Source organism: Melozone crissalis, unplaced genomic scaffold, assembly GCF_028551555.1.
Source record: "Melozone crissalis strain CALT ecotype California unplaced genomic scaffold, PUWL_Pcris_2 ptg000002l_1, whole genome shotgun sequence".
In the NCBI taxonomy this organism is placed as follows: Eukaryota; Metazoa; Chordata; class Aves; order Passeriformes; family Passerellidae; genus Melozone; species Melozone crissalis.
Genome location: NW_026535780.1, coordinates 23,275,765 through 23,291,533, shown reverse-complemented (window position 1 = coordinate 23,291,533; position 15,769 = coordinate 23,275,765). Strand labels below are relative to the sequence as shown.

At 40.9% G+C, this 15,769-nt stretch overlaps 1 protein-coding gene across 1 annotated transcript in view; it reads right to left on the bottom strand.

Moving 5' to 3' along the window:
• Positions 1–885: 885 nt before the first annotated feature.
• The window catches only part of GRHL2 (grainyhead like transcription factor 2), a 53,808-nt gene continuing 38,924 nt past the window's right edge, over positions 886–15,769 (bottom strand). Inside the window, exons 12-16 of the mRNA XM_054274778.1 lie at positions 14,355–14,386; positions 13,154–13,248; positions 8,026–8,111; positions 2,726–2,790; positions 886–1,496 (exon numbers count right to left, since the gene is read on the bottom strand). Of these exons, the coding sequence (XP_054130753.1) occupies positions 1,382–1,496; positions 2,726–2,790; positions 8,026–8,111; positions 13,154–13,248; positions 14,355–14,386 (393 nt within the window). The 3' untranslated portion in view covers positions 886–1,381. The remainder of the gene's footprint in view (positions 1,497–2,725; positions 2,791–8,025; positions 8,112–13,153; positions 13,249–14,354; positions 14,387–15,769) is intronic.

The window sequence follows — 15,769 nt, the reverse complement described above, 5'->3', positions numbered from 1 at the left end:
CAGAATTCATAAGGCAGGTGTGGAATTTGATGGAATAACCATGTAGTTCAACTTGGGTTCAGATGCAGCCCTTGAGAGAGAGACCAATCTCCACTCCTCAGTTGTGGGATACTCAGCCTCCAGTGGAAAAATTGTTCCAGTTTGATAAAATATCTACATCAAGCCCAGGCTTATACATCACCCAAGTGTCCTAGGAATCACAGCTGAATCATTCAATGGAGATACAAGAGCAAATACACTTAAAAGGAAGAGTCTGAAGTCCTGTTTCTTACAGTCTAGAGGAATGCTTTGATGCACAGGCTGCTGCAGAAAGAACCTTCCCACCACAGGTTTGAGAAAATACCACTTTAGGAGCCTCTGCTTCATCAAAGGAAAACGATCAGGAAGAAGTCCCTTCTGTACCTCTTGGCAAAGCAGGCAGCAGACACACGGTGTCTCTTGGATTTTGTTCCAGCTGGATGGGAGACTCAGGTTCTACAGCTGGGACTTGGGCACCTACAGTGGGCCCCATTATGCCAGAGCATCCAAGACCCAGTAGCAGAGTCTGCTCTAATATTTCAATATACAATTGTGTGAGCAAGGATGGAGCATATGAGTACAGATTCAGTTATCAGCTTCTCAGTACACACTCTTTAACAGATTGCAGCAATTTAATCCTCTAAGAAAGATTCTATGAAACCCTAAACCAAATACATACAAAAACATAGTGGCAGTAAACATGCCCACATACAGTAGTTAAAATATATTATTGCATATTATAAACATTATATACAAGGTTAAAATGGTTTCTTTACCATTTACTTACAAGTTACATTTGTAGCTGAATGCCTTACTTACAAGTCCTCATTGCTACATGCTGAGAACTACCAGAGGTATTTGGCAAGACTATACAGTAGAGAGAGATATGGATCAGTCTGAGCAAGTGAATTGTCAGCCACTTTGCCCATCTTTAGCACTGCAACAGATTTTTAGCAATGACAGAGTCAACTACTGGTAAAGTGATTTATACCAGATTTCTGAAATTAGACCAGCATAGTTACTGAATGTGTTTTAGAATGAGCTTATCCACACTGAAGTATGGATTAAAATGCTGCATTTCACATTTGCAGTGGGTCATCTGGTTACAAATCTGGGGGCTGGTAACTGCTTGTACACTAGAGAGTGAGGAACAATAAATAGGGGACCAGGTTACTGTGAATGGCCTTGTCCTTGACAAACCCAAGGCTATATCTGCAGGGGCTGCAGATGTGCAGAATGGACAGTATTTTCAATGCAGTCTTGTAACAGTTTCTCTGATCAATGTCTGTCAAGTTTATGGGGAATCTGCTTTCCAAGAAGGATGAAATGCTGTGGTTCCTTACAAAAATGGCTCTGCCTGAGGCTAGATCTCTGTCAGTGTGATCTTGAAGCCTTCAACCATGCTCTCCATGTTCAGGATGAATGTGTCCTCGTTGGAGTAGTGCTCAATAATGTTGTCATCCATGTTTACCAGGATGCTGGTGACAAAGGCAGAAATCAATGTTTTTATGTACCAGAACACTGAAAGGAAAAGCTTTACACTCTGCCACGTGTACTTGCTTCTCTACAACACAAAACCAGACTCCAGCACACGCCAGTACAGGCTCACCAGTAGGAATCACCAGCAAGATCTGCCCCGTAGTCCCTTGTAGTCTTTGGATTAGAGGCTGCTCCTTGCCAGAGCAGTTAAGGGACATGCCAGTGCTGGGATGCTAACACACTTAGGCTACCTACAGATGGGCTGCACTTCAGATCCCTGGCAGACCCAGCCAGCTGGTGCTTCCCGTGCCTGGTGGTGGCTCCCACAGGGACACATCTGTGCTACTCCTCAGACACACCATGTGAGCCGCTGCACCTCTGTGGTGGGAGGGAAGCACAGGGAAGCAGTGGAATTTGTGCTTTGCACACAGCTCACAGACTTAGAACTCAGCTTAGATGTGAGACTATCAACAATGACTACACAATTGTGTAATTGTGTAATGTACAATTACAAGTGTATATGAGTGTTTTCCTCACTCTTTACCTCCAAGTGTTTCTTCTGTCACTTAGAAAGAAGCAAAACATGAGAAGTTTCACCTGTCTTCTCAAAAGCTAAAGAAATTCCCAGACAACAATGCCCTAAGCTAGTTACAGCTGAAAATAAATTACTGGTTTAAAATTATATTGCTACAATATTGTGGTTAAATAGAACTTTAAAAAACAGTTGAAGTGGAGAGATTTAGTTTTATGGCAAGGAGCAGAAGCCTAGCTATTCTAAAAGTCCAGCTGTGATGTTCATGTCTAAATTTATTCAGCTGAAATGGCTGCAGCAAACATTGCCTGTCTTTCAGAGTAAGACAGTGGCCTTCTCCCTAACACTGCAGGAAAACTCCACACTGCATTCACAGCAAAGGCAGCATTTCCCATGCTGGCCCTCCACGAGGTTATTAAGCATATTGCCTACAAAACAGACTTTACCCACATATCTTATCCACAAACCTTTCCTTCACAGTAAGCTTATGAATACTGGTCAGACACAGATTGGAGATCCATGTTTCCTATTCTGCCATCCCTTACAGTCTCCATAGACATGAAGATTTCAAGCACATGGGTTTGTCTCCTGAAAGAGTTTGTGCTGCCCAGCATCATGAGGCCCCAGGTATAACTGGGATCTGTGACTACTTCTAAAGGATCCTGCAATAGATCCTTAGGAAGGTAAATAACTTACCCCTTTTTACTCTTCTTATAAAGTTTTGCAATCTTTTCAACTGGCAGCCCATATTTCTCAGAGATCTGAAATAATAAAAATAAAAGAAATATCACTAAAGATGAATGAGAAATATAAAAATATCACCTCTTACCTTACATAAGACATTAAAACAAAATCTCTGCAAACTTTGACAGGATAGCTATAGAGAAAAGTCTGTTACAACCATATCATGCTTTCATTTAAGGATGACTTGGGGAGCAAGAATCCTGAGCAGCTTAATCCAAACTCACAATTGTCTCCATTCAGAAACTCAGATACTATAGTTTTCATAGGGTGTGAGCCATCAGAACTGCCCCAGGATCTCCTAGTGCTCTGCCCGAAGAGTCAATGTTCTTCCCAGCTTCAGATTTTACCAGGGAATTTCAATCTGATCTTTCTGTTGTTTCTTAATCTGATTTTTTTTGGCTCATAGAAGCAAAGACTTCTCCCACCAGGCAGAAGGCAGACACATGGCAACCCAACAGGAGCTGATGGACTGATGGAATAACAAAAACGTACACATTTCTATTTCTCAAAGACATTTCAAGGACTCTCCATGGTGGTACTTCTGTCTGAAGTGTCTTCAAGGTACCTTTAATTGTGGGAGGGCTACCAACATCAAACACACAGAACTAAGAAACTTCTGTATTGTTGGGAAGGTGACTGAGTCACCTTCCCAACAATACAGAAGTTTTCATTTTACAGTAGCAAAATGAAAACACTGATTCACAAAACATCATCTGAGTGTATAGATAACAAGATGAGACGTCACAGAGAAGTGTGTTATCAAGGTAAAGAACTTGTAAAATAAACTTCTTACTAAAGCAACTAAAACAATAAAGCAGAAAATACAGTAAAACTTTAGAAGGAAGAACTACTTAGCTGACAAATTACCCATGCCAACAAGTACTTCACATGGGTGCTTTGGCATTGCTTTGCAGCAGTGTACTAGTAACTTTTTGGGATGTCTATTCTGCAGTGAGTCTGTGGTGTGCTTATGGTGTCCCTGGGCCCTTCATCTGAGCCAGGTTTGCTTTCCAAATTATGATTCTTCTTTGAGGGAACAGGTCTCACAGTTCACATTTTAGAAGAGGATTGTCCCAAAAGGCAAAATAGTTACAGAAAAATTACTTTTTTTCCCCCTAGTGATTAATGTTTTGTGTTGTTCTATTGCCAAGCAAAGTAAGTGTCCAGCTCTTCCCAAGTGAAATGAAGTTGCAGCTAAATAGCTGACTACTTATCTTTTGCATTAGAGAACTGAAATGCATAATTAAAAATCCATTTAAAGACTGACAAACATCAGGCACTGTAAAATCCTTTCTTTGTGTTGGCATTCAGAGTTCTGTTGAGAAAAGGTATTTTAGGAAGTACATTAAAGCAATTATCACAAAAGAGAAAATGGAATGGATAAACTCAGCACTGAGGACAGATTCAAAGAGGCTGAACACCAAGCACGGCTCCCATCCAGACGGCCAAGATTTTCTGAAAGAGAGAATTAATTAGCCTACACTAGTCTACAGCACCTATAATAGTATAATTGTCATCGTAGCCCAGATGCAATTTTGTACTTAAAACTACCCCTAATAATGCACAAGGCTATCAGCCTGACTGGCATTCTATAGCAAAACTCCAAGATTCTGAAGAACCAATAAAACTTCTCATACACTGAAAACAGTGTCCTCTGACTATTAGCATACATCAGTGGCTAACAGAAAGGGGAATAACTGATGGGGTACAATAGACCCATCCACTCCCTAAGTTTTCCACCTTGCAGAGAATAAAATACAAACTGAATTTGGGTGACATTTGCTACTTCAGTTTTGCTTGCACCAGCATGTTTCACTGTGCATTTACTCTTTATTATCCTCTGGTCTTGCTTATCATGAACAGAATGGCATCAGATAAACAATCTGGTGTTGAATTTTTGTATCTGTGCTTCTGTTGTACCCCTAATTTTAGGTTTTCATGTAAAGCAATAATAAAAATGGATGAATTTCATCAGACATTTGAAAAAAATCCTTTGTAACAGGCATTGGAGAAAAACTGGCAACCCAAAACTGCAGAAAGTGTCACAAGTGTGTGAACACAAGGAAATGATCTCCCTCTCTGGGTTGTTAACTCTGATGCCCAGTGATACTGTAAAGACCAGCACTTGAAGACACTATTCACTGACTCCATGCAAATAAACAAGCTGAGCAAAACATTTCTTGCCAAGGAGGCTTAATAGCAGCTAATATACAGCATTCTGCAGATTCCAGCATAAATCTTCCCTGGGATATTTGGCATACCTAACACTCATGCATTCCAAATGTTGCTCAAAGTAGTTTGGGACTCTGGGACACCACTTCCTACATAAACTATGAGAGGCTGGGCTGAGAAAGCCTTGCCTGTCACACTGCCTATGACAGGTGTAGGATTTATATAACATGCAGGGATTACTGAGCTTTGCAAAAGACTTCCAGCTGACTGAATAAGCACATTTCTCAGGAACCCCTGGGATTCAATCAATTATACCAAACAGCAAGCTGTGGAAGCAAGGCTTAAAGTGGGGGTATGGGAGAGCCTCCCTCTCCAGTACAAATGTGCTAAGTCCTGATGCAGAACTGGAGAAAGCACAGGGCAAGCATCTGCTAGGGCATCTCACTTAACACCCTCTTCTCAGAGTGTTTGCTGCCAGCACAGGAGGACCACCTTTTACTGCCAACTTCCATACAAAACTACAGGATTTCTCACCTGAACCCAAGCAGGCTACATTAAATTTTTAAAAGGTGTCTTTATTTGGAGCAGTATTTTTCTTATCATCTCAATTTTCCATTTGTCAATCTTCTGAGCAGAGATTTATTTCTGTTAGGATGCCTGAAGCAGAGCAACAGCCTTCTGAGTGGCACTGAAATACCTGTCTGGGTGTCCCTTTGGGCTGCAGTCCCCTGGCATGGCAAGTTTTTCTGATTGCATGAGCCACCAGAAATGCTCTCTGCTGGAGTCAGACCAGAAAGGGCAATACCTGGGTGGGTCAAGGCATGTAGGAAAACATCTTTGCCAGCTTATTTCTATTAAATAATCTGTCTGTTGCCCTACACTGGCTGGAAGATCACGTATATATTGGCAGGTATCTAATAGTCTAAGCTAGATCTACTGAACTCAGCTGTTAACTTTTAATTATTGAAAGATTTTGGGAGATGCTTGAATTTCCCAGTTTGAACTGCCTTCTGTAATTTGAATAAGTATGCAATTTTGCACAATGTAAGACTGAGGTACCTACTGAGATCCACAGTTATCCTGACTTTGGATCAGGCTGAAATCAAGATGTAGAGCTGGTCAGTCACACATATATGTCATGTTTTGCTATTTTCACTTGATCAAGACTGATTAGCAAAAACCAAACATATGAGTAGCTTCCTGAGACATGCTGCATTTCTGAAACCCAAAACCTCTAGATATTTGCCAAAAGAAAGGTATCTGAAAAGGAATCTAATTGTTAATTTGGAATGGGGGTATATGTGAGAATAAAATAAACATAGGATCTGAGAAAACCATATAATTAATAACAGAAAGTTAGGGGAGAAGTCAAAGATCAGGAATAATGACTAACAAAAAAAAAAAAAAAAGAGTAAAATCCATAAACAGAGAAGGAGGGTATGGCTGAGGATCACTGGAGCTCCCTTTCAGATCTGAGGCTCTGTAATACTCAGAAGCTCAGTTCCTAAATTCTTAATACTGAGAAAAGAATGACGCATTTAGGACATGCACAATTACAAAATTACATGATTTGCTGCAATGACTGTAGAGACAATATTTAAGAATATGCAGTTTGACAGCTTTTTGGCATTGTTTTATCCACAATATCCTACCAAAGAGAATTCAGATTTTCTGAATGTGTTCCTTCCAGTGAACTGGGACATTTTACAACAGATCAGATTTCTCTGGTGCCGAAAACATGCCAGTGAGTCAGCAGCTGCACTGACTGAGGCATGCAGAAACCCTTCCTGCTTCTGCACCAGCTTTGTTTTTGTTACATGGTGGCTGGAGAACAGGCATGGAGAGGCACAGACTACTAGAGATAAAATATTCATGCTAGCTTGAACAGATTATAACATACTTTTAACTTCCATACAAAGACAAGATGAAATCGTGTTGCAGCTTACCATGAATCAAACTGCTGCCTCTTCAAGCAAAGCCTGGTTTTTGTTATCCATGTGCTCTGCCTGACAGCTGAGCTGCAGTCACAGCTAACAAACAGCATCAGCAGAAGCACAGTTAGGACATCCTTAGCGTGCCACTGACTCTCCTCAGAGATACCCCCATCTAAAGAGGTGCTTTAAGCAACTTCACTAACCCACAAATCTTTTTCTGCCTTCTGCTACTGGCCAAATACTGACCAAATAACTCAATCTTTACTGCATTAAAAGTGTTCAGTAAATGTAACAAGATACTGTGATGGTTTTAGGAGAGTATAAATATACACATTCTGGCACTTGGCTGAGTTCTCTAGGGGCATTTTCATCCATTTCCGTCTTCTCCCCTACAAGTAAACAAGGCTGGAAATCAACTCAGCATCCCACATGTCAATCTCACATTCCTCCATTGAAGCAGTGAGACACATGATTATTTCTTAACTTTTCCCTTACCAAATTTCATGAGCCATCAGCTCATATAAACAAGATTAAACATGGAAACAGCAACTCTCATGATGACAGCTAAACCTCAACTCAAAGAAGCAGCAAAGAGGCAAGTGGTAGGTAGGTCATGCTGTAAGTGAGGACTAGAGAAGGAATTTGAGACAACATATGAATGACAAGTCTGCACTGGCTCAGCACCTGCCTCTTACATGCTGAACAGCAATTGCACAAAGGCCACATGAAATTCCCACAGAAACATTGCATCCTTGGGCCTCTTCTTGGAAACCAGGCTGGGAATGTACTGACAAGCATTACAGGAAAAGATTCAACAGGCTCTGAAACATCAGTTCAGAAAGAAGCATTTCAGAAAATGAAGCTTGCACCTCTCTCCTTCCCTGACACTGGTTAACTACTGCAATTCCTCAAAGCTCAGGTGTCCAATAATCAGCTCTGTGATGCTATTTAAAACCAGTAACCTGCTGATAACACTGAATTAGGAAAATGCCAGCATTTCAGGGTTCCAGAAAGCTTTAAGAAAAGCTTTAAATGCACTTGAGAATAACTTCATCTTTACATAATGGTTTATGTCAATAATACATGGAAAGCCTCAAGATTTTCTTGCCAAGAAAGACAAACAATGTGAGGACATTGGATACTTACAGCTTCCATTAGCCCCTTCACTGTGGGTGATTTCAGCATCAAAGCATCAAACACCTCATCTGTCTCCTTCCTCACATACAAAAGCACTGAAATAGGGAAAAAAAAAAATCAAACCAGGAGCAGGTTCAGTCAATTGCACAGATGAAATACCCCACACTGAATAGAAAAACAAATATTAATCCATGACAGATAAAATGAAGCACTGAAGATGGTTTGCACTTAAAAAGATGTACCTTTAATATTATCAGTGATCTAGACATGGACAATACATTGGAGTTGCATTGAAAATACAGTATTGAAAATTTAATCTAATGTGAAAAATCTCTATCTTCCAGAATCTAAATCTCCATTTACAGAAAGAAGCTAAAAAGCACTGGGGCCTTGTCCCTTGGTTATAGGACAAAACACACAATCTAGGTCTTCTTAAACCTCTGTCTTGGCTTGTACCTCTCCAGGTTTCATCTAAAAGGCTTGAAAGGACATTCAAAAAAGGCAAGTCTGGGTTGCCTTTAGCTGTGCCTTTGAGAGCAAAATCAAAGAAGAGGTAAAGAAATAGTTGTCTCTGACATTACTGGGCGGATGACTGCAAATGGCCTGACCAGTATGAAATTAAACACTGGAAAAAATGAATTCAAAGTAATTTGAGACTTTACAGGGGAGACATTCAAGAGCACAGCTGGCAGGCAGGCATTTACCAGTGTGCCCACCTGCTTAGGTACCCAAATGCCATTTCTGTTCCTCTTCCTCCCTCAGATGTTAGCTGCTAGCTGTCCACAGGCACAGTGCCCTGCCCTCTTTAGCTTTTGCTTTCTTCACACCAGTTCAGGTAAATGGAGGAACCTTGCTATAACATGGCAGAAGCAAAGCAGACAGGTATACAAAGCATGTAAGCATAGACACTAGAAAAGTATTTTAGGCATAATCTCACATGACTGATAAGTAACAGGTTGAATAAGACAGGTTCTGCAATATATTTTGTTTCCTAAATGAACTGCCTTTTCAAATAGCACTGCTGCACAAGAGGTACAAACACACATGCACTGTCATGTCTGTGGGACAAATTACATTGGTAACCCGTTTTTTTTTTGGGGGGGGGGGGGGGGCAGTATACAGAAATGGGCATCTTTTGAAACTGCAAATTCTCACGGTCCAAGAGACATCTTCACCATGTAACTCAATAGATGACACTCAGATGAACCAAAAAATTTGATGGTATTTTTCACATACAAGTAATTGTGTAAAGTTAATTCTCAGGCCAAGACTCTAGCAGGATGGACACAGGCCCATTTGTGGAGGATTGTAGCTCCTTTGCCCAGGTTTTGAAATGACTGGAAAAAAATAATGGGTAGTTCAGTTCCCTCACTGGGCCTAAAAACCAAGCATGCAGGAGGACAATGTTGGATTTTTTGCATCTTTAATTCAAAAATATGAGCCATGAAACTGCAACCACAGCATGCAGAGCCACATCCTTTTCACCTATATTTTGGCAACTCTTGGGGCCTGGCCTGAGAACATTGTTTCAATGGAGTTAGAAGCAGAGACAACTTTGGGTCACAACTTAACCTGTCAAAACATAAAAGAAAAACAAAATTCCACACCAGGAGTTAAATTTTACCATGCCTGATGTGCTTAATCACATGAACAAGCTCTCACTCAATGGACTAATTTTACCAGTATTAACACTTATATTAATTTAGTAAACTTTTTCCTTGTGACTAGAGGGTTGTCCCGGAACACCTGGCTTTACAAACACCTGGAGCTCTGCCAGCCTTAACAATTACAAATATATCTGAAAGGAGAAAAAAAATCACTTGGTCCAAGGTTAAACTTGGGTACATGACACAATCCCAGTGCTGAGCTTTACATCTCTGCTGTGCTTGGTGTGCCAGGCAACATTACACACACACAGAGAGAGGATTAGTAAGCACACGGGAGGGTTGTTAGGCTTTTCTTTACCCTGACAGGTGTGAAACTCCTGGCTTTGATTTAGTAGAGTACTCTTCCACAAATGACTTCTGGTGACAGTGATGCCTTAGGAAGTCCCTGTCTCATCCGTATCCTTACACCCTCTTGTTCTGGCTCATCTCAACAAATTTTCCTGGATGAAAAACTCTCTCAAACAGCAGATGCGAGTGAAAAAACAACACTTTTGTTGAGTTATTCTTCAGACACATCAGATCCCTGCCTCAGTGTACCATGCAGCCCCACAGGCTTCATGCTGGCAGAGCAGCAGAGAGACAGCCACAGTGGGAGGCACAGCTTAAGGGGAGGGAAAAGGGCTGCAAAGGCTCCACTGGGCTCAGCAGCAGCACTGCCACTGAATGCCTGTGACCATGTAACACAACTCATGTCCTCTGATCCTACTGTCATCACATTCACAGCGTCTAGATGGGCTCACTCTAATAGTACAAATTAAAAGATTTGGAGGTGAACAAGGGGGAGATCTTGTACGAGGTAATGAGCTATTTTTGCCTGAAAGGTACAAGATAAATTCAAATTTGTCTGATCTACTGCCTGGTCTTAGCCCTTAACTTTCTTGCCAGCACTAAAAACTACTGCAGACCTTAATATTTTTTAGATGTTAAAAAGATTTGTATAAGATGGGGGAAGATAAATTTGTCTTTAATTACTTAAGAAATAGCCCCAACACATCAAATTGCTGAGGGGCAAAGGGATGTTGTTGCACCAGTGAGACTTTTAGAAGCCAGGCCACCCGAATTGAGGATTTATGTGTGAATGCAGAAGAACAATGTTAGATACCTCTTTTTAAATTGTTAACAACATACACAAGGAAAAATGAAATTAAGGACACAATAAGTCAGTAAGACCTGGGGCTTTAGGAAGGTCTGAGCCTGGGCACTACCAGTGCTGTGACTGGCACCCTATGAATAATGACTACAGTCTCTGTCAAGTAGTCTCTGGATAAAGATGTGGCACATCTTAGTCAAGGAAAGAAGGGCTGGTAGCTGTAATTTAGCTTTCCTTTCTCACATTTGGAGTTTTCGTTATTGCCCAGGCACAAATTCCCTTGGCTGGCTCTCAACATCCTGCTTGCTATGAATCCAAAATGTTTCAGAGTAGTTCAACATAACTTTCCTAAGAGACAAAAGCTACCCAAAAAAATTACTTTCTTGAAACTGAGAACTACAGGACTGGAAATCCACCTGATCTATAATTCAGCTGCTGGATTTATAATTAACTGCAACTCCCTATGAAATCTGAAAGGGAAAGTGAATTGAAAACTTACTGAGAACTCAAAACAGGAAAAAGCCAAGTCTAGCCAAGTAACTAGCTGTGATGCACATTTGGTACAGATTAACATACTTCACATTTCTGTGTTGGGCACTTGGACTTCCCTTAGAGGTCAAGGAGATGAAAGAATAATTCAAAAAGAGGCAGCTACCTGAGTGAGAATACAAAGAGCATTTGCAAATCCCTTCAGACCTGTTTTCTTGAAGGCTGCCCCTTAATATTTTTACTTCCACCATACAGTGTTACAAGTAGGTCCAGAAGGTAGGGGTGAGGTCATACACTTCCACTTCAGTTCTTCAGTGGAGCTTGGACACCTCACTGGCTGCTATTTACCTGCACTGCTCTCCTAATAAGACACTTTGGGATTACATTGCCTTTAATGTATATTTTAATGTCTATTTTCACATATCAGACCTGCTCCCTCTCAAACATTACACCTGCACCCCATCTACACCTGCTCTCTAGGACTCTTGATTCTGCTGTACCAAATAAATCTTGAGAAAAGAAGCTTTCAATATGGCTTTCAATATGGCTGGGGAAAAAAACCCCAAGCATTTTAATACCAGTGAATCCTCTGGCAAAGATAGAGTTATCAAATGGGTAGGCTCAGCTGAGCTGCACCCCACCAGCACAATCCCAGAGGCAAGGTTGCGGATGGCAGGAAGTTCACCAGGGCAAAGGCCACACTGGAAAAGCCTTGGCCTCCAGCCAGCATATCCAAGATGAGAGAAACACTGAACAGGAAGGGGATGTGAAGACAGCATCCTCCAGCTTCTCTGCTTCTGTGCCTCTCATGGATTTAATCATTTTACATAGCTTTGCCAGCAGCTAAATTTTCTTTCTTTCTAATCTTATCCTTGAAATACCTGCAAGTCCTGAATGCTATCAAAACAACTAACCAAAGCAAAGGATAGGAATAATCAAAGCAAACCAATACCTCCTTGCAGACAACTTCCTAGGCTTCCAGCTGGGAAGCCCAGGTGAAATTGTAGGAAATGACAGTTCTTTATACAGCCCTCATGGCTGTCATCTTCTGCTTGATAGAGCCCTGATAATGTGAATTGGGCCAAGGTCTTGAGTCAACCAAATACAAGTCCATAGTCAGTGCTAACCTCACATAATTAATTTAAGATTTAATTAAAAGAATCATATGTTCACATTTATTTCAAGAAGGTATCAGTCTCCATCCTATAATCTTCTATGCTTCCCCTGGTTCAAGCAGACCACCCTAACCAACAGAGAAACTTGGCAAATGCGGGCTTGTGGGAAGCAATTTCTATAAAGCTCTGCTGCAACTGTAATAATACCCACCTGGGCAGCAAAAACAGTAAAGGGGAACAAACCCTTAAACAATTCTGTTACATCTGCTGGAAGATGTCTCTCCATGTTTTATATTTCTAATAAGGTAGGAAATTTCTGATTTTATTCCACCCAATCTAAGTTTGCAGTCAGCAGGAGCTTGCCTGTTAAGGTCTCTGTATTTGACCCAATGCATCTTGCATATTTGCTTGTGATCCCAGACAGAACAGAAAAGATGAGCAAAAGTTAAAAATAGACCATCACAGATTTGCTACTAGAACTTTCATAAACTTTGTAGCTTGGCCAAGAACCAAGAAACTTTCTAAGTTTTTTCTATACACTTGTGTCCTGATCCCTTCTTGAGAAAGCACAGTCCTTTTTTTTTTTTCCTGACGTAATTTTTAGCATTTGTTAAAATGCCTCCTTATGGACTGCAGATACAAAGATCTCCTCTCCCATCTACCCATATTTGCACTTGCATCCTACAACTGACTTTGTCCAAACCACACCTGCCCCTCCCAGTTTGAGGGTTTGAGTCCCACAGAATGATTTTTAACTGCTAAGAATGGATTGTTACCTCTTTTCAGACCTTCTTCTTTGATTTGTTTCAAAGGGGAAGGACCAAACTCTTCCTCCACAGGCCGGAACATCCTTTTGACCAGGACACTGCTACTAGAATACACAAAACAGGGACCATGTCACAGTAAAACTGTTCTCACAGCAGGAGAGGAGACAACAGCAACAGTCATGACTCACTTTGTACTCTGGCAAAAACACCCACTAGATACTCATGTAGCACCAAAAGCAGAAACTGCAAGGATTTAGTTTTTGATGCTTATCTGAACTATCTAGGCCTCTGCAGTTGCTGAGACTGACTGGCTGGGACAGGTGACAAGAAAATATGTTCCAATGTTACACACTAATCTGAAAAACCCCAAAGGCCCTTAACTGTTTAAATATTGAGGGAAGGGGGGTGGTTATTGCTTGATGCAATAAACCCCTTTGTTTCTCAAATTCCACTGTAAGCCTTATGAAGAGCAGCAGTTTCAAAAAGAAATAAAAAGGGCCTCATGTTTTCAAGCCAATGTTGACTTCAGGTGCTTGGCCAGTCCCTACTACAGGTCACTTTTTGCAGATTTATGGGAGCAGTTATGTTACTCCAGAATCTCAAACTTGAGGGTGTGTACTTGGGGATTCAAGCAACTTATAAAAGTATGGGGCTGGCACACAATGTGGGCTGAAGTTCAGCAGCCCATATTAAAACCCTTATTTCATGGCACCTCTAACTATCAGAGGGACTTTCATCAATTCTTCCAGTCCCTCCAAAGTCAGATCGGGAGTGCTCCCACTTCCAACCTTTGTCCTTCCCAGGTTCTCTCTTCTCTTTCTGCCTTCCTCTTCTGGCACTTGGCCATTCTCTCTGCAGTTCCTGTATTTGTTGCATACACGTGTGTGCACTGCTAAACAGCTTTCAGGAATGCAGTGAAGTCCAGTGCTTCAATTAAAAATTCCCAGTTTTTAAGTTATTTGAGAACCCTCATGCTTAAATAGATGCTTACTTCATTATCAAATATATTGTCCTCTTCCTGTATCAAACCTTAGGGCTCTTTTACTTGGAAATGTATTAAAATACAGACATAAAAAGCAAACAGTTTACATGGGAGAACATGAGGGAAGGGGGAGAAAGGGGTCAGTTTTATCTGATTTCATATTTTGTATCAACTTTCTATGAGTTTAAAATGTTAACTGCAAAGCTTGTGAAACAATAAATATCTTACCCTTCTCTCTCGTCATCTGTATTGTAGTAAACCTAGAAGGATGGAAATAAAAATCAATTATTCCCAAAACTCAGACACTTGCTTAACAGAATAACTTCAAAAGGGAGAAAAGACAACAAGTTTTTGCAGTTTGTCATATGTTAAAAATCCTTTTCCTCCTATAAAACACAAACACCTCTAGTTCAAAACTGTTATCTGGAAGAAGTGTGGCTTAGAGAAACTGTTGTTGAATATCATCTACTGGAAATATATCAAAGTTTATTTGAGAGACATTACCCTCTTCCCTGCTTTATATCATTTTCCCAATTATTTTACAATCCTCTAAATCAGATTGCTACTCACCTAAATAACCCTTAATACAGTTTAAGCCACAACACTCAAAAGCTTTTGTATGTATTTAATACTGTCTGAAAATCTAATTAAACTATAAAGAACAAGATTAAACTACAGGCCTAATGGGAATACAATTACTAAAGGTACAGCTGAACATTTTTTGCACAGCTGTGGGCAGAAGCCCAAGTCCAGTTTTGTGGAAATCCACGTAGCTGAAAGTCACCGGGACCAAATTTACAGCAGCAGCAAATGCAGCTGACAGCAGCAGGGGAGGTATAAAATCACACTCTCTTGTCCAACACTTCACAGAACACTCAACCAAACTCCTCACAATGTGCCCACACTGCAGGTCTGCACCAACAAGCGCAGCAGCCCTGCAGCTGCTGAGCTGGGCAGGGCAGGGCAAGCCACCCCAGGCAGGTCTCTAGCACTGGCTCAGAGCACACTTGGCTCTCACTGGGAGCCTTCCCTTCTGAAACTATGCAATGAAAATAGCTCAGAGGTGTGTGTGTGCAAAGCTGAGGGCTGTAACTATGAGTTACAGCAATAAAAGACATGGCTGAACATTGCCTAAGAGCTAGGAAATGGGGATATCTTCCAGTTAGTTTAGAAAATTATTTACAGGATTATATATATTAAGGAATGTTTCTACCGTCTCCTGTTTTGAAACAAATCCCCATTTTGGTTTGAAAGCCATGAGGACAGAAGGTACCCAACACTGATTTGTGAGTGGGCGACTTTCCAGCTTGGGAGAGTAAGCCTGTGACAGCTGTGATTACAATGTCTGTGCTCTTTGTGCTTTGCTCAACCACAATTCTCACTGCTTCAAAATTGACAATTCCAAATGGCCTGTCCTTTTAACAACCTTCCTAAAACTTTCTGATTTTTATGGATTCCCACAATGCATATTAGATTTCCTCATTAACTACTTGTCTTAATAAACATATGCATAACTGTCTCATTCTGCTCCCTGAGATGTTAATGAATAACACGTTCATAGTAAAAAAGTTGTCAGAGCTGACCCTCCAGTTCAGGCTTTCAACTTCCCAGCAGGTGATAAAATAGAAAAGAGCCAAGTTAGG